The following is a 20,035-nucleotide window of genomic DNA, read 5'->3' as shown; positions in this document are numbered from 1 at the left end:
CTGGCTAATGAGACTAGACTTTTCAATGTTGGCATCCATTCCCACACCCATTGGAACCTCTCACGTTTGCACCGTCTTAAGTTCCCTCCCTGACCTGTGCAGAAAAGCAAAGTCGGGTAGCAAACTCGGCCACATGCCCCTCCCCATTTCGGACCCAGGACAGGTTATTTGCGGGTTGCGATTAGATTTGAATACAAGTCAATCAACTTCTTCCAAGACCCCAAGTCTGTTTGTCACAGGCAGATTAAAAATGTGTGGTCTTGTGTATTGGTACCCCATACCCAACAGTGGCTGGTTCTGATACCAGTCATCCTGTGGTCTTTTGTTTCTTGCCCTGGTTTGGTTCAATGATCTAGGAATGTAGAAGTAAGTGAGTGGGAGTAACCTAATTAAGGTACCTGAATCCTGGACTGGATTATTCAGTTGCAAGAGGTGTTGTACAATTCGTGGGTTTTTAAAATTAATTATGACACAATCCCCACATTGATCTTTGGGCCTGTTTCCCACCCATATAACCCTGCGGGTCATAGGGATTTTGTTCGCATGGGAGTAAGCGAACTAATGATATCTAGCCTCCCAGTGTAAACACTTATTTTTGAGCTCCAGCTGGGTTTCCCTCTGAACCTCTTTATCTACAGGGACTCCTGCTAGTACAACAACATATAGAGTTGAAGCCCGGGGAAGGTTTATTGTTGGTAAATCGATCCCGACCCCTGCCCCCCCAAGTTCTGATGCCCAGCTCTGGCCATGCTGTTGGTCAAAGTACCCAAGGATGATAGTGCCCACTCCCCCTGCTTGAGTCCAGAGTCTGAGCTAGCGTTTGTCAAAGCCACGTTATTAGGGACCTCCTCACATGGTGCTTTGGGCCTTTCCATAGCCTCTGCAGTGCCAGTGGTAATGTGAACAACAAGGGCCAGTTTAGCTTGCTCTGGCAGTTGTAGGAATTACAATGGATTCTCCATCTCTGTTGGTGCACAGGTTGGCCAGTTTATCAAGTCGGGCTAACACAGGGGCAAGCTCATCTCTCACAATGGTTCTGATCTGTTCTCCGAGACCCTCCATCAAGGAGACCACTCATGGCGGAAATGCCATACCCAGTTGTATACTTTGGTCATTGTCCGGGACCTGGTTAGTCAAGGTTCCCATGTTTACAGATGTTCCGTCGTTTGATTTTTTACCCTTTACTCTCACCCTTGGGGACTGTTTGGTTTGTTAATCTTGGCTATTCCCTTGTTCTCACCCCCCCCCTCCGTGTAGATTGTTTGGGTGTGGTTATAGTTTCGATATCTGGTGGTTGCAGGGACTACATCGTATTTCTTTCCAGATCGCTATTGGTTGTGAGTGTGGCCGAGTCAGTCGGAGTACACCGGACTTCAGCGGTCAATGACAACCGGCGTTCGGTTAATTCCATCTCCGTAGACACTACCCGTATGGCCCCCTGGAGCATCCGATCAATGGACGTTTGCGGCAGGGGTGGGGGTATTAGTTCGGGCTGTGCTTGATGGCTGTCATTTGTAGTACGCTTCCCCATTGTTTACGGTTTGTTGTGCCCATTACATATACACCCCGGCTCTCTTATTTGCCACCAGGACCACACAGTGATAAGGTGCACTGGTTATGAGTGGAGACTCCAAAAGAAAGCACTAGTACTGCTACGGCATACCAAGTTATATGAAACCGTCAAAGATACAGAAAAAGTACGTACGGGTCGTCTTTGTGTCGGTCCAAGACTCTGAAGTGCATTGGCTGTATCTGTATGCTGTCTATCCTTGTCAATGTGTGGTCTCATATTCTCTGGAATCATGGGCTATCAGGTTATATGAAACCTTGTTCCATAACAAAAACATTGCACCAACTATGACTGTACATAAGAAATCTTGGCTGCTCAGGTTCAATGTTGCTGAAATTAGTTGCTTTGTTACATGTAATAAATGTCCCAAAAGCAGCTCATCAGGAGCTGTAACCACTGCCTTTGAATTCTGTTAGCCTAATGCCACTACCTCCTGTGTTTACATTGTGTTCCTATTTTTAAAGCGACCAATATTAAATAACGAAATGTCAGCTTTGCGCATCCCCACCACATGTGTAGCATTAGGACTACTTCTGTTGCACATCTCATACTAAGCCACAGAATTGAGTAAAACAAAGACTAACTGAGGTATTGATAAATTCCCTGACCACTCAGCACTTTCTAGAGTCTAAACTAAACCAGTTTAGACTAGAGCCAGACTATCCCAGCATTTCCAAACATCCATTCCCACAGCTCAAAGTAAAGTCCTTACTCACCCCACTCTCTGATCAATCCACACTCAATCCCCTCTCAGAACAATCCAAACTTGCAGATGTAGCAGATATATTTGGTTCTACATCAGAAAATTAATTGAAAACACCAAGCAAACTTGGGTAATGTATGACAGGTAGAAAGAGAGGATAGGGAGCAGAAGGTAGTGTAATGAGGAAAAGAAAGATTAGAAAAAGGAGAAACAAGAATCATGAGAAGATGTTATATGTAAAACAGAGTTTACACAAGTGCGTTTTTTTAACTTTGAACAAGGTATACATTCAAGGTCTCTAGGTGGGGAATTCCAGATTGATGGGGGCTACCTGAGAAGCAGTGGGTGCAGCAGAGTGTTGTTTGAACTTCTTTACTATGAGTCTGAAAATAGTTCTGGAAATGGGGCTTTTACTTTCCGACACATGTTTACGGCTGGTGGCAAGTAGGGTGTTATTTATTGTGAATGGATTTAAACATGACAAAGGAAAGCTTGATTATTGTTCTGGCTCTAGCTTTTAATCAGTGAAAAACACTTTGGACTGGGGTGATATGTTCAAATTTCTGAGCACCGGAAAGTAGCCTGGTGTAAGAAACAATTTTGAGGGGCACCAAGGAAACCTTTAGACTACAGCCAAAATGAAGTTATCATAAGCCACCCGTGGGATTACTAGAAAATGGACCACCATGCAAAATTCTTTAGTTTGAAGAACTGTTTTTATTTTTTCAGAGATGTGAGTGTTGCTCTTATATTGTGCATAATAATGAAGAGATGTGGATCTTTCTAAATTACTAATACCTTAACCTCAGTTGAAATGGTTAGGGAGATGTCACGAAAGTGGAGTGACAGTATCCAGTTGTGGTCAAATTTGGAATCATGGTGGTGGTGAAAACGAATATATTTTGTTTTGTAAGGGTTTTAGCCTCATGAAAGTGTATGCATCCAGCACATATATCAGTGAAAAAGGGAATTTAGAGTAACATGCATAAGTTAAACAAAGTAGGCACCAAGATTGAGCCTTGGGAACTCTGTAAGAGATTATTGCTGAGTTGCAAAGTTTCCTAGTCTCACAGGTACTCCATACAACTGCTTATCATATTTAGTTTTTGATATCGTCAAAACGAGCTGATCCATGCTAAACGTTATTAAAAAATGTTAAAATATTTCTAAATGGTGATACAATCACCTGGCAAAATTAATTGCAAGTCTTCAGCAATCCTAAATCAGTGATACCATTCAAAAATATAAAAAATCCTATTCTAAAATTAACCTATATATATTATGTATATATTATGTAGAAAACAAACAGATTATTTCTGTATAGTTACAAAGGTATATCAGTGAAAATAAACAGACTAGAGCCGTAGCATGGACAAGTACTGAAAACAATGAGCTGGAATCATAGGAGAAATGTTGAAGCTAAAAGCAAACAATTGGTACATAAATTATAATATTTAGGTTAGCCTTGGTCAAAGGAGATACACCAGTCTTATTTAGGCCTCACTCCAAGTCACCTGTGGAACACTTTCCCCTTTGTACACTGCTTGACTGTACAGTGGAGGAGAACATGGCCAGGGTAAATAGGGCAGTTCAAGCGCATATGAAAGCTTAGACCTGTATCTACCACCATGTTCTCAACCCTCTTGCTTCAAACTTAGTCAAAATTAATTGGGCTGCACAAGAGATGGGTAGTGAAATGTGTGTTAGTGGTAGGTGTATTGAGAGAGGTAAGGTGGACAAAGGTGAGGTAGAGAGATTGTGAGAGTTAATATTTGCCAGGCATGAAAACTAAGGGCCTGATTACGAGGTTGGTCGGAAAGGCTCAGACTGACAGTCGGATTGTCCTCGACCGTGTCGGAACCCTTCCGACTGACTCCGTCAGAAACAATTCCGGCTGACTGATTACGATGCTTGCGGTTGGAAGGGAAACCTTTCGGTCATATCGAATCGTTTCTGACTGACACTTGGAGAATCCAAGTCGGTCAGAGCCGATTCATACAGCTCTATGGACAGCGTTTCTGACTGACCAATTATGATGTCGGATTCTGACAGCCTTTCTGACTCGGTCTGTCCGACACAAAAAGGCTGTCGGAAACTGACTTTGGGGGCCCCTAGCAGGCCCCCTTTCATCCTGAGTCCTCTGGTTTAAGGTCAAGGGGGTATCTAAGGGACCCCTCTGTAAAACCATGCACAGTGTGGCAGGCACCATGGGGTGTCCGCGACAGGGTGCAAGGTTTTCTGCAGACACCCATTTTCCCCATAAGAGCCTGTGTTGTCGATCAGAACACAGGCTTCCATTTAAGTCAATGGTGTTCAGAAGCATCATAATCGGTCGGGCAAAACCACTGACTGGGAGTCTGTCAGAACCAAATCTGACAAGGAGTTTGGTTTCCGACCGACATCGTAATGAGGCTCAAAGCTTCTGTGAAGTATGTATGTCCAGATGTCAAATAAAAAAATAATCTGCTTTTTTATCCACACTATTACTACGCTGGGACTTCTGACTATCTCTATCCCTTTACAAAGGTGCTTCTTGAAAGTATGTATGTGCTATTTCTCTAGCATAAACCTAGCCAAAAGGCAGAGTAGCACTTTACAGGGTCAAAGACAAGCACTAAATCAACAAGTGATAGGAGAGGTAGCTAGTTTTTGGGCTGTTATTCCATTGTCATGTAGTGTTCTTGAAGGAGGTGCACCTTTTGTTGTTTCCTAAATTGGAGCAGCATTGGGGCGATCCTGATGTATACAAGCACTTTATTCCAGATCCTGGGGGCATGGATGGAAAAGGCCTGCTGCTTTGGTTTTTCTTTTTTACTCTTCTTAGTCTTCAGTCTGATGGTGTCCTGGTTGCAGGCATGCTGAGAACCACCAGAGATTGTGTGCTTGTCTGGAAGATAATCAGTGTGATGGTTGTGAGGTTTTGTAAATAATGCAGCTGGTTTTGCAGATGCCACGAGCCAAGGTGAGCTAATGGAGTTCCATCGGAATGAGGGTGATATTATAGTTTTTCTTCAGGCACTGGATGAGACATGCTGCAACATTAGAACGCCCTTAAAGGATGCCAGTATTGAGTCTGAAAGGACATAGAGTAGGGCTTTACCTCCATCGAAATGCAAAAGTACGATGGCTTGAAGACTAGTTATGAAGTCTCTTTTTGGAAGAAATGGTGGATTTCCTGGGCAGTTGTTCACTTTGACCATGTCTTAAAACATCTCTTCATTTTATGTTCATATAAATAGGTATGGTACTTGTATTATTAGTCAATAACTGTGAGTAAAATTTTATTTATTTCCTTAGGTAATGAAAACCTGCTGCGGAGGCGCAATAGACAAAGCACACTTCCAGTTCAGCTAATCAATGCTTCAAACAATGTTGCGACTGACTCACTGCTTGAAAAAGGTAGGCAATTTATGCCATTCCCTTTCCCTGTATCTTTACTGAAGTGAATTTTTTCCAGACGCATTGTGGGTATGACGGTTGTATACATTGCCTTTAATGCTGTTGAAAAAAAGTGAGCAGCATCCAATAATGGCCTATAACTTTCTGTCCTATTTCCTTCATCTCTTCAAACTGGTACATTATGTCATCTGAAACTCTGTATTCACATAAGTGCCATCACAACCAATTTTGATGGGAAACTCCACAGTTTTAAACCAATATAGTTATGTTAGCTTATTCCCACTTAAAAGACTCTCTATTCAAATATATATAAATGGGCAAATGTATTACCCTCATTTTTTCACATACTGGCATCTATGCATTCATCACGCTTTTTGCCATCCTCTTTGTACTTCTCTACGCAAGGGTCAGTGTTGGTTACTCTGTGAATAGGAGCTGGTTTAAGAAATACTGCTGCTGTTAATGAGGCAGAATTCTCTCTACGAATGGCTGGGCATGCAATGTTGGAGAAAAACATAGAAAAGTGATAGATAGATAGATAGATAGATAGATAGATAGATAGATAGATAGATAGATAGATAGATAGATAGATAGATAGATAGATATCTAGAAAAAGACAAATTACAATTAAATTATACTAGATTAAATGTATTGTTTTATTTTTAATTGAATTTGACTGTCTTACTGGAGTTTAGGTTTTATATATATATATATATATATATAAAACCTAGTCTTTATCGAACCTTAACAAAGTGCTCCATCCCGTATCAATATATGTGACACCATTTCATAGTCATAAAAGAAAAAATTCTCAATTGTATGAGGAATACAGATAACATGTTTATCCAAATCTCACAATGATTTCTACTAAGCATTACGTATTAAATACACCATTCTCTAGAATTCATTCACTGGAATTATCTATGTAGAATATATCCTATTGTAAACCATAGACAGAGATGAAATACTTTCGCTATGCGATCTTGATTCCATTGGAGATAATGCGAAATTAAAATGGGTTATATAGTTCATAATTTTGAATAATTCTTTTGATGAGAATAGTTTATGGCATATATATGTTTATGTACTTATTAAACAATAGTGCATGATGATAAAAATCTTGTGTGCATTACACATGTCCCATGTAATACAGGAAAGTTGTCTTGACAATCTAGCATCTCAAATCATGGATCAGTATTCATAACTCCCTTCTGTTCCCAATGGCCATTTACATTTACCAGTTTAGCAAAAGCCATAATGTCTTCATGTTCCTTTTAGTAAAAAGAACAATTGATGGACAGAATGCAGAACAATGCCATACATTCACCCCAGTATAGTTTGACTCCAGTGGCATGGAGAGCACGGGAGCCATGTCTGGGCATACCCATCCCACTCGGGGTGACAAATGCAAAAAGAACAATTGATGGACAGCGACACAGGGTCAAGACTGATTTACATATGGTCAGGTCTAAACTGGGGTGGCATGGTGAGCAAAATAATGATGTATTTAACCCAGATCTCTTGACTGGGGGTGAATGTTTTGATTTGTGCTGCATTCCGTCCATCAATTGTGTCTCTTTTGCTTTCTCGCCCTAAGTGCGCCAGGAATGCCCAGGCATGGTTCCTGGCTCACTGTGCCACTGGAATCAAGCTATCCTGGCTGAAGAGGGGTGAAACCCCCAAACCGGTCCTAGGACGCTTGTTTCCGGTCCAGGGAGGAGCTGGCTTGGAAGCTCCGGCTGAACTGTTCCCATGAGGCACAGGGTCAAGACTGATTTGCATATGGCCAGGTCTAAACTGGGGTGGCATGGTGAGCAAAAGAATGATGGATTTAACCCAGATCTCTTGACTGGGCGTGAATCTATTGATTTGTTTTGCATTCCGTCTAGCAATTGTGTCTCTTTTGCTTTATCGCCCTAAGTGCACCAGGTATGCCCAGACGTGGGTCCTGGGCTCACTGTGCCACTGGAATCAAGCTATCCTGGCTGAAGAGGGGTGAAACCCCGAAACCGGTCCAAGGATGCCTTTTTCCGATCCAGGGAGGACCTGGCTTGGCAGTTCGGGCTGGACTGTTCCCATGAGGCACAGGGTCAAGACTGATTTACATATGGTCAGGTCTAAACTGGGGTGGCATGATGAGCAAAAGAATGATGTATTTAACCCAGATCTCTTGACTGGGGGTGATTGTTTTGATTTGTTCTACATTCCGTCAATCAATTGTGTCTCTTTTGCTTTCTCGCCCTAAGTGCGCCAGGTATGCCCAGACGTGGGTCCTGAGCTCACTGTGCCACTGGAATCAAGCTATCCTTGCTGATGAGGGGTGAAACCCCGAAACCGGTCCTAGGATGCTTGTTTCCGGTCCAGGGAGGACCTGGCTTGGCAGTTCGGGCTGGACTGTTCCCATGAGGCACAGGGTCAAGACTGATTTACATATGGCCAGGTCTAAACTGGGGTGGCATGGTGAGCAAAAGAATGATGGATTTAACCCAGATCTCTTGACTGGGGGTGAATGTTTTGATTTGTGCTGCATTCCGTCCATCAATTGTGTCTCTTTTGCTTTCTCACCCTAAGTGCTCCAGGTATGCCCAGACGTGGGTCCTGGGCTCACTGTGCCACTGGAATCTGGATTTGGTCTGCATTCTGTTCATCAATTGTGTCTCTTTTACCATTCCTTTTAGTAACCAGTAGATTGTACATGGTAGGACATTGAATGTAAGGGTACACATCCAGGAAGGTCTAGGAGGAATGTGCAGTGTGATCTGTGACTTCCCATCTGGTAATTTACTGCTGAGGTACATTAAATAATCATGACACTTGATCGCTGATCATTCCGATGGTTGCTAAAGGGAGAGAGGACACATTGGACATAGAGTAAAGGAGTAAATGCACATAAATATGTGTTTTCTTTAAAACGTGTTCACATTCCTGTGTATTTCCTGATTACAGAAACTGCAATGTACATTAAAAAACTTGCAAGCATGTCAGCAAATGAAAGAACTAAAGAAATCCAGAAGCTTCCAATAGTTCTAAAAAGAAAAAGAGAACTCAGGTAACATGTTATGAGTTGTATTTCTGTTTAACCACATTCATTTGAAAATCTAAAAGATAAGGTACCCGTATTGACCCGGTCAAGGGCATCCTAAAAGTTTATCATGAATAATATATGTCATGTTCAGGCTCAAATAAATGTAAAGCTAAGGCATTCATAACAGATGTGATTACCTGCTCAAAGCATGTCTGTATTTTTTCATTATGTAAAAAAATACCTATTAAGTAAGCAATGCCTTTATTGGTTCCGTCATCGTCACAAACCGAGGAATACATTTGTAATCCATTTAACAAAACCCCCCAAAAACATTAGTCGCTACCAGGATGATGCATGGCTTAACATAAGGCAGTGGTTTGACCAGCTTTGACTTTATTTATTGGTACCCAGCTTAATTGTGAGTATTATCCAGTGACCTGTAAAACATAGTGTTTGCAAAATGCTTAGGACATGTCCAAATACTATATGCTAAGCTGTCTTCTTGGCATAGATCAGGATGTTTTCCTGTAGTGGAAGTACATCAAGCAAACAATCAAATATTTAATATATGAAACAGTGCAACATAACAGAGAGTCTCAATTGTTTTCACAAAAAAGGGTAGTCCTACCTAGCTGTGGCAAATCAATTCTACCTCTAGAAATGTTGTCATGCTGTCAATAAAGGGTAAATAATTAACAGCAAACACTGACTTCTTAGTTATTTGTAATGGGGGGCAATTAACCCAGATAGTATCATTAAGACTGTGTAGGCCCACACAGGGACTGATTTCATCATCATCTTAGCAACAACTACAGAACTAAGGCATTGCAAAGGCACGCTTGGCTCTATACCTTTCTCCTCATACAAAGTCTGAAGAACAGTGGCAACACTACTGAAAATACATCTAGCATTCTGCTTTGTGCCTGTTTATTATGGTATTGCTCTTCAGGGTCATATTATTATTCGAAACACGTAAATTCTCACAATTCTGGTTTGAATACAGTCGTAAATTTTGGGAATAATATTCGGAATGCTATCGTCAAAGATCTCGTCAATAAATATAAGTATGATCCAGTGTACAGCATAAATTCTCTGTAGAGTGCAAATTCTTGACCTCTCTGCATAGGTGTTCTATGGAACTCTGTATATTGTCAATATAGCATGAGTGCAGAAAAGAGGAACAAGATCCACAAAGTGCTCCTTCTGAAAATTCCTGGGTATTTTCAGAGGTGATTCATGCCTTATCACCCCACGGTGGACCTCAGATCTTCTATCAGAAAATTGCTTACACTCCATAAAGTGTTGAGAGCAGATCCGTACCCTTTATAGCTGTTACCTTTAGAACTCTTTTTAGACACCTTTAGGCAGTAATGCTTACTCGCACATTGGGTTTTTAGCACTCTACAAATAGGATGATTGATTGACTAATTAATCGAATGAGGATTAAAACATATACTATATAAAACCAAACAGAGCAAGTGCATTACGTGTGAATGCAAATGTCCAGAACATTACAACCACCAGAAGGGTCAACCCTATCACCATTGTGATCCTGAATTTGGAGTGTCCCTGCTTAGACTGTGATAGCATTTCATTTCCCCACAACAGGTGGCATTCTTTTTCAAGCAAAGAAATGAAAAATCACAGAGCCAATAGGGGCTGATTCCTGAAAATAATAACAAAGACATCAAAATGTAAAACAACCTAATAAGGGCAGGATCACAAATCTCCTTTACCTTAAACCCTGTATTCCATTAATAAAATCATGGTGAAGAGGTTCAACTTAATCTAAAAAAGTTACTACAAACATGAAATATGTGGAAGAAAAGACAATATTCCAAAAAGGTGAACAACATATTCAACCCAGTCCAGGGCTACTTTAACAATCAATAACAAAAGAATCATAGATTTGATGTGCCAACTTAGATAGGGAACATTAAGGCAGGCATGTTGGACACAGGCCGGTTTATTGAGGTTGTCAATTTATTTGAAGAGGGGCTTTTAATCCCACTTGATAGTCTGATAGAGATAGGGCTTTATCCTTCCCTCCTCCCAATTCCTGATGCACCGAGCAATCACTTATCAATGTCAAAGGTAGTTGTAGCTTCACTACAACTGAGCAAAAACTCCCACAAAGCCTTGCAGCTATTATTAACAGCAGATAATAGTTGCAAACTTATCACTTGGTTCTATTGATCCTTGCTGGAAGTGACCAAACCTGGACTGTTACGTATTAAACTAAGTGGAACAGCAGCCAGAGGAAGTCACTTTCTAGAAAAGAGTGGGAGAAGATTTTATCACACACAAAAGGTCTCTAGAAATGTCAAGCTCAAATATTCCCTTTTCATTTGTACACATGACCCCAAAAAGACTTATCTTTATATGGTGGCGGACTGCACTGCCTGCCCTAGAAGTGATCGACAGGCGCAGAGTTTTGACACATGGTCTGGAGTTGTTTGGAGGTGCAGGTATTTTGTAGGAAAGTGGGTATGAAACTTGAGACTCGTTTGGATAGGGGGAGCTTGCACGTATCAGAAGCATGCCTCCCTGGTATATGCCTAGGACTGAAGACAAGAGAGCTGATAACAGATTCATAGACCTTGTGCTGATATTGACCAAGAGATTTCTCGCTATGCAGTGGAGAACAGCATCACCTCCTCAGTGATAAAGTGACGTCATGATGTTAGCAGAGGTGCTGAATCTGAGAGCTTGGCTCTGCACATAGAAGAAAAGAGGAATGTCTGTAACAACCCATTAGCCAGAATTATTATCTTATTTTTGAAGAAAAAAATAAAATATGAAGGGAAAAATATGGCGCACAACTTGTCTCTAAGAGAACGCTTAGGAGAAGGATTTTGGTGAAGAATAAGATCAGACTTCGTGGCATCTTTGAAACTTTGAAAACTTTGGATGACTGTGGTTAGAACAAATTCATAATGAGAAAGCAAATTAGCTCAACATGCTTGATGACTCTTGCAACAGTGTTGCAGCCCTCACACTGGTAGTTGTCTACAGTTTGGTCATAGTTTAATCAGAAAGTGGGCTTCAATTTAAAGCTCAACCTTCTTGCCAAAATGTTCTTTATCGTTAACTGAATAACTCTTTTTACAATCAGAGAGTGAGAGGAATGAAATTGAAAGTTCCTGATTATCATGATCTTCTCCTTGCAACAGAAGCTGTCTGTCAGATGCACTAGCTTTCCAGTTCTTGTACATTCTGAAGAAGAGAATTGGGGGTGTAACAAAGAGCTTCTCTAAGTTTTGAAAGGCTTTTTTTTGATTAAGCACCCCAACAACAAACTTGTGAGATGCAAATAAAAACAGAAATAGTTTTTGCTAAATTGTCTATTGCATATTAAAAAACAAACAAAAAACATTGAGTTTTCTTGGTGGACACTGATGTACTGTCAGTGACCACTGCAATGTAACAAGGATCCATACAAACACTAGTCTAGCTTAAGAAAAATGTAAGATACTCCATTGCCTCGTAGCGCCAAAAAGCACAAAGCGCCAACTGTGGATATCTGGTCGCCTTGGACCAGGACAAAGCCACAAGTTCAGGCCGACCGTGATAGAGCAGCGGCCGGCTATAATGCCCCAGTTAGGCCCACTGAACAAAGTACTTTAAATCCTGGTTTGCGGAGCATTGCGAGGATCTGCGTCTAAGATGAGTTGCACAGCCAAAGTGATGCGCTGGTTCCAAGTTGTGGCAAGGGTGTGATGTGAGGTCCTGCGTCGTCATCAAGAATTCCATTGATGGACCTTGCTATGCAAAGTCTGGCATCGAGGATGCGGCCCACAGTCGGGGCAATGCTTTGGTTCCGAAGAGCTGTGAGGCTGCGATGCAGAGTCTAGCAGGCTGCTTTTGATGAGGGGTTGTGAGGGTCTGCGCTGAAGATGCATCATGTGGTCAGGATGATGCGAGGTTCTGATGAACTGTGACATGATGCAGTTCTTTACGACGAATAAAAAAATAAAAAGACATAGAAATTGTAAGTTTGTTATGTTACAATTATGGAGAGCCCCAAAGAGCTGTTGTCAGCCTATATGAAAGCAATATAGGTCTAGAGGAAGTTTTCTGAATGGATTGACTATTTTTTTGCTTCCCCCTTCTCCCAGACCTGAAAGTAATCTGCAGGGGGTACCTTTGGATATTGATGGTCTTTATGACGGGCCGAATCAACACAGCAGCTGCAATGCACCCAGTGCCTAATTTGAGCAGGTGGTTTCCGGTGCTTGGCACTTGCACTTAAATGCCAGCACCGCCTCTTATGACAGTCTGCCACATAGTGGCGCTGTCTGCCTAATTAGGAAGGAGCAAAACCACAGCTGTTTATTAATTGATTATAAATGAACAATGACTAATACCTGCCACCCAAGCCATTCTTATAGATTCGGGGACCTGCAATTGTCACACTTGTTAGAGTGAGATGGTTAGTAGTTGAGTTGGAATTGTCATTGGCAGCGCTGGTGGGGGCAGTGCATTGTATATAAAGAGTGACGGTTGCACCAGGCTAAGTGCAAAGATAAAATTACACAAAACGTGGCAACTTCAGAGATACAAAAAAAAATTCAATACAATGATGTAACTTAAACCATTAGAGATTTATATTTTTATTTTAATATTTCATTTTTATTTTTGTAGTTTCATAACCAACTTGATATTCATGATAGATATTCAATTCACTTGCAGAGACTACATATATAAGACAATCATTTTGATACAAACAACAAATACATAAAACAGTCAAGTATTAGCAATTGGATATATTGCTAAAATGTGCAAGAGTGATTCCGTTGATTGATAATTCACTCAATGACATAAGATCAATCAATGAATATACAATTTTATAACAAGATAAAAACACTGAACAAGTTCACAGAAATATGAAATTGACGCGTTTCGGCAAAGCCTTCTTCAGATTTTTCTGTGTCAGTGATTGCTGTAAAGAAACAGACATTTTTTCATCCTTACTTATCTATATAAATCTAATGCGATATAGAAAAACACAATTCAACAACAAAATATAACAATATTGATATGTATTATTTTCACTCTGAAGTTACCTAATTTTGTTGACCATCGATAAATGAGTCAGAAGACTCAATGGCGTCTTGCTCATATTTAGTATTAAAAACAATATCTACCACTGCACCCGTATGGGAACCCACACCCAAGTAATGTCGTGAAATTTAGAACATATAAAAAGACCAAATGATGGCGAATAACACAACAAATATCCTCTATAGCTCAACTGAAAAAGGATAAAGAGAAAAAACAGAAAAAACTGAAAAATGATGATCCTACAAAGGTGGGAAAAATTTATAATTTGTCTCCTACCTATAGTATAATTAGTTGTCAATTCAATTCGCAGCTCTATAATTGATCAAGAAGCCATCTGGCAGTCAGAATTAATCTTAAAAGAAAAAGACAACAGAATACAATTATGGTTAACTCATTTGTATGTATTGGCATGTTTGTGGTCCCACAGATCTCAAGCAATGAAGATAGGCAGGAGGGAGGGAAAGAATGAATACAAAACTCTTACCCGATGATACTATATTGAGACAGCCCTTGATGGCCATTATACGAAAAAATAGGATGGCCCCTACTCTTATCCTCTAAAAATTATGCCTAGAAGAGATGGGGGAAAAACCTCATTAACGTATACTATAATCTGTTGTGGGACTGATACAATATTTCAATAAAGATTACTGTTGACGTGCATTACCTATCTAATCACACTTACCCAATGTGTCGGTAGTAAATATTCAAAAGTTTGATAGTTTACAAATGTCGAAAGTGGGATGTTTCTCTCTTACACATCCCTGACATTAATCATCGTATAGGTATCCTCTCTCGTGGAAATGATCAGTGTAAATATAAATGATACCGAAGATCGATATCCTGGACTTCAAAGGGCATTCACGTGTGTGACTGTGAATAGAACAGATTCTTGTTTTAACGTAGGGAAAAAATGTAATAAAGCATCATGCATCCATAATGAAGCAAAAAATGAATTTTTTTGTTTACTGGATGATATAATCCCCTTACAGCGGGAAACACGCAGGGTCAAATTTCTATTGTGAGTATACGCACCAATGTTTATACTAAACCCCTTGATGTCTAACTAACATAGAATCTAACACGCCATTATCTAAAGATAAGATAACTCAGTTCTAATAATACACAGAGGTAGAAGACCTCCCAGAATTGACTTATCTAATCTACATGGGTTAAGCTGTTGATACATACCTGAATAAGGCAAAGATGCGACGTGGCTGATTTCTCTATATCGCCCTACGGAGGTAAACGCTCGCAACACGAGATCTTATATATGGTGGAGTAAATCACTGGGCTTGTTTCGATGACGTGTAAAACAAGCGCATGCGTGAGAGACTCAGGTATTTGAGGTCCTAATCACTCGGCCATCTTGGAATGGTGAATTTGTACGGAGGCTAACATGAACGATAATGGGAGATCAAACTAATGTGGCATGAAGAGGCGCACCTCTGCTTAAATAAAGATTAACAACCCTAACTTATTACTACAGTGGGGAGGGACTAGTACTAACACGATCTGTTCCAAAGTGACTAACGCGGCAAAATATAAAAGTATGTTGCATATATAGTGAAATTACATGAGTGGTTGCCGGTAGTACGGCCATCTTAAAATGGAATACTGTGCGTGTAAAGAACGCATCCGGATGATTACAACAGATCTAAACTGTGTGCTACCAAGAAACCAAAGGATGAGTTCCTCGAGGATAAGAGACAGAGATATATGGAAATTGGGTGCACTATATTGCAGGGACGAAGATTAACATCAGGATCTAATCCATGTACAAATATGTCCATCCCTAACAAACCTTATACTCGAATAGACAAATGGTACACTATATGACACAACTAACCCCGTCTAGTTGGTATAGAATGCATGTATTAGTCTCTACAAATCTAAGGATCAAAACTAATTGAACAGAACAAGCCATGTGGATTTTCTGTATGGTAATGATACTACTTTATAGCTTGATCCCATGGAATAGACAAATTCAAACCCTTAGTGGCCGTGCCCAAAGTGAAAATCCAGTACACTTCCCTGAACTTTCTAATGCTATCCATATTAACTCCTACTTTCTTTATGATTTTTTCAATGATGTACCATCGCATCTCGTCCGGTTGATGATTATGTTCCAGATAGTGAGTCACCATTGGAGCTACAGTCTTTTTAGTCCGTATTGCGGACCTGTGTTCCGTAAGTCTAACATTTATGGGTCTGCTGGTTTCACCTATATATCCAAGACTACATGGGCATACTATCAGATATATTACGTTAGATGTTTTGCAATTGCTCATGCTGGTCGACGTAAGAGTCAGATTGTTAAATCGGTAAGTTGGGCCTTCTATTGCTGATGGACAGGATTTGCAACTAGTGCATTTGTATGTACCAACCACCGGTTGACCATCTGTAAGTCTGGTTTGATACAATGGGACACTATCAATATTCATGCGTGAGTTGACTATGTGATCTTTTAGATTTTTGTTTCGTCTAAACGCAAACATAGGTTTGGGTATAATGTCTGTAGTCAATGTATCCACATTGAGTATTTGCCAACTGGAATAAACTGCGTGTCTAATCCTGTCATTGAGCATGGAGTGACGGGCAACGAACACTAAGGTGGGTTCTTTTCTGTCCTGCTTAGGAGTGAGCAAATGCTGTCGGTCAAAAAACCGGGCTCGCTTGTATGAATCCCTGATAATCTTCTTGGGATAACCTCTATTCTAGAATTTAATTTTCATAGCTACAGATTTAGTATCAAAATCCAAGATGTTGGTACAGTTACGTCTAAGACGCAAAAATTCCCCAAAGGGAATACTATTTTTCTGGGTGGCAGGGTGAAAGCTGTCATAGTGTAGTAGGGTATTCCTGGCTGTCGGCTTGATAAATAAATCAACAACCAGGGAGCCTGATTCATGCTTAATAAGTATATCCAAGTACTCTACTTGTTTGGAGCTAATGGTATATGTGAAATGAATATTCGGGTCACATACATTGATCCATTCTAGGAATTGTTTAAGATTTTCCTCAACATCAATCCAAACAAAAAAGATGTCATCAATGAATCGTGACCATTTGGTCACAGATTCAAAGAAAGGCGCAATCTCATTGAAAATAAACTTGTTTTCAAATAAGGACATGTAAATATTGGCTACCGTGGGTGCGCATGAAGCGCCCATGCTTACACCTTGGCTTTGCTTATATAATTGTCCATTGAATTCAAAGATGTTGTCGGATAATACTATTTGAAGGCATTCCAGAATAAAAATAGTAGGACCTATGATCTTATATGCCTTGATGAACCAATGTACAGCTTCAATTGCTCCATCTATGGGGATGTTGCTGTATAAAGACTCAATGTCCATGGTAACTAGAAATTGAGTCCAAGGGCAAAAAGTGGTACCTTCAACTAAGTTGATAATGTGTCTGGTATCTTGTACAAAGGCAGGTGTCTGAGAAACATATGGGCAAAGTAATGCGTCCACATATTTAGCCAACGGTTCTGTGATCGACCCTATAGTTGTAACAATGGGTCTGAGAGGGGGATCTTTTTCACTTTTATGGATTTTGGGAATGCCATAAATACTGGCTAATTTAGGATTATCAACATTGAGATAATCCCATTCTTTCTCACTAATTTCACCATCTCTCAGTGCTCGATCCGTGATTTTACGTATCTTAGCAGCAATTGTTTTAGTCGGGTCTCTAGTGATTTGGGTATAAAACCGAGTGTCTCCCAACATATGTTCCATTTTGGTGACGTAGGTGTTAGTGTCATACGCAACAATACCACCCCCTTTATCACACGCTTTGACAGTTTGTTCTTTACTGGTTTTAAGGTTTAGTAGTTCCTTGTATTCTTCTTTGCTAAGGTTGAATGGAGTTCTTTGTACATGTTTAGTTTAATTCTCAAATTTCTTATATAAAACCTGTTCAAATACTCCCACTTGTGGCGGTAACTGATCAATGGTGGGGGTAAAAGAAGATTTTAATCGAAGACCCGAGAGATTATTTTCCGCCTCGTTGTATTCGCGGCTAGCAAAGAATACTTTAAGTCTGATCTTTCTCAAAAAAGCTTGAAGATCTCGAAAAAGATCAAATTTATTTAACCCAGAATGTGGTACGAAGGTGAGTCCTTTAGATAGTAAGGATAAAGTCGATGCTGATAAAGGTGAATTGCTGAGATTAAAGACAGGAGTTTGCTCTATTCTCTCCAGTACCTTGAATTCCGTGTTACCAGGAATTGGTCGTAATCCATCTGTTGATGTGCTTGGAATTGGTTTGGATTCATCTGAGGATTGGATTGAAACCTCGGTTGGTATTGGGTTCTCCAATTGCCTCTCCTGTTGTAGCGTCTCCCTAAAAAAGGAAGGGTGGAACGCTGTCTGCCAGAATTAAATCTTGCATTTTGAAATCCCTGAGCTCCTTGTTGCCCCTCATTATCAGAATCCGAGGATTCTGAGAAAGTGTTGACTTTTTTTCCATAGTTGTATTGACGATTTGGAAATTGATCATATTGGCCACCCTCCGGTTGTTTATAATATTGATCTGTTAAATAGGGGTAGGTGGATTCTTTACTGAAAAACCTGATATCTTTCTTAAGCTTATCTAATTTACGTTTAGCATTGTGCATGCTGCAGTGGCTTCCTGATGAGGGAATTGTTTTACAAATTAATCACCGGATGCGTTGGTTCTGCTTTGGTTTGTGCCGCACCTCAGTAAAGAGGCGTCTATTCTGCTGGATCCATAGAGGCTGGTAGAGCACCTTAAGCCCACTTTCAAGGGTCCAGGACTGAGGTGGCACAACTTGGCAGGGTAGACTCACATATGGCAGAGTACAGGTGCAGATGCAAGGTCTGTGGAAGCCTGTTATATCCCTGAGGCTTCAGATCAGGAGGCCAGCCAACTAAGCATTGTAGACACTCTGGGTTCAAGAGATGCAGGTGCAGTCCTTCTCACCCAGAGAAGAGGGTGGCAGGCAGCAGGTCAGCACAGCAAGGAAGCAGTTCCTTCAGAGCAGCAGTCCAGCAGAGTGGCAGTCCTTGTTGCAGCACAGCAGTCCGTCATCCTGGCAGAGTATCCGCAGGTCCAAAAGTGTACTGAAGAGTTGGTGTATGAGGTCCAGTATTTATACACATTTGTGCCTTAGAAGTGGGGAGAAGCTTCTAAAGGCATGTCTTTGAAGTGGACAGGTGCCCGCCATCCTGGCCTGGCTCCAGACTAACTACAGGAGGTATGTAGCACTTAATGTGGAGGCAGGACACAGCTTATTCAATTATGAGTGAGGCTGTGTCCAGCTTCTCCCTCCCATCCTGCTACTGATGCCCCATCCAGTCACACCTAAGCACCCATTGTGCGTGGCTGTCCAGGAGGAATACACAAAGCCCAACTGTCACTAATGCTCAATCATGTGACCCAGAGACGAAATGTCTAAAGCAAGAAAATATCAACTTTAAAAAAATGGCATTTTCAGAATTGTAATTTAAAATCTGACTTCACCATAAGTTACGATTTTAAATTAGGATTCCAGAGATGCCAAACATGAACCAGTTACATTTTCCCATTCTGTGTGGAAATTACACTTATAATATATAATAAGGTAATAGGCCTTGCAGTAATGAAAAATGAATATAAATGTTTTTTCACTGCCAGGGGCTGTAACACGTAAATGTACATGTCCAGCTTTTCAAATCCACAGCATATTGCCCTTAGGGTGTCCAGGGCCTACCTTAGGGGTGACTTACATGTATTAAAAAGGAAAGTTTGGGCCTTGCAAAAGGTTTACTTTGCCAGGCCAAAATGCCAGTTTGAACTGCACATACACGATAATTTACTGTCAATCTATTCAGTTATCTGCAGTGAATACAAGGGAGGATTTAAAAACGTAGGGTCTGATTCACAAAGAGCCTCCGCACTTGAGGCGGAGGCCCTGCAGCCATGGGAAAGTCTCTGCACTCGGGGAAGAATCTCTGCCATGAGAATTCTCATTGTGGAGATTCTGCCCTAAGTGCAGAGACTCCCCGGCGACTGCGGGGCCTCCAACACAAATATGGAGGCCAGTTGTGAATCCGGCCTATAATTGGTATAAAGGTGTCAATGCTGATCCAAATGGTGATTGAGAAGAAACAATGCTCTTGCTGTAGATTTTCTGGGAAGTATTTCTAGAAGACTTTCTTCTCTTTTCTTCTTGTATAGAATAGATAAAACTAAATAGAGCAAGGGCAAAAGGCTTCACATCTATAACCCAGTCATATTTATCCTGAGACAGCAACTGAGTGGT

At 40.7% G+C, this 20,035-nt stretch overlaps 1 protein-coding gene across 1 annotated transcript in view; it reads left to right on the top strand.

Moving 5' to 3' along the window:
- Nucleotides 1-20,035, top strand: part of TMC5 (transmembrane channel like 5) — a 524,224-nt gene that overhangs the window by 211,108 nt on the left and 293,081 nt on the right. The window contains exons 5-6 of the mRNA XM_085628842.1: nucleotides 5,571-5,672; nucleotides 8,619-8,721. Of these exons, the coding sequence (XP_085484968.1) occupies nucleotides 5,571-5,672; nucleotides 8,619-8,721 (205 nt within the window). The remainder of the gene's footprint in view (nucleotides 1-5,570; nucleotides 5,673-8,618; nucleotides 8,722-20,035) is intronic.

This window comes from Triturus cristatus, chromosome 10, assembly GCF_964204655.1.
Source record: "Triturus cristatus chromosome 10, aTriCri1.1, whole genome shotgun sequence".
Classification (NCBI taxonomy): domain Eukaryota; kingdom Metazoa; phylum Chordata; class Amphibia; order Caudata; family Salamandridae; genus Triturus; species Triturus cristatus.
This window is presented reverse-complemented; position numbering and strand designations above follow the sequence as displayed.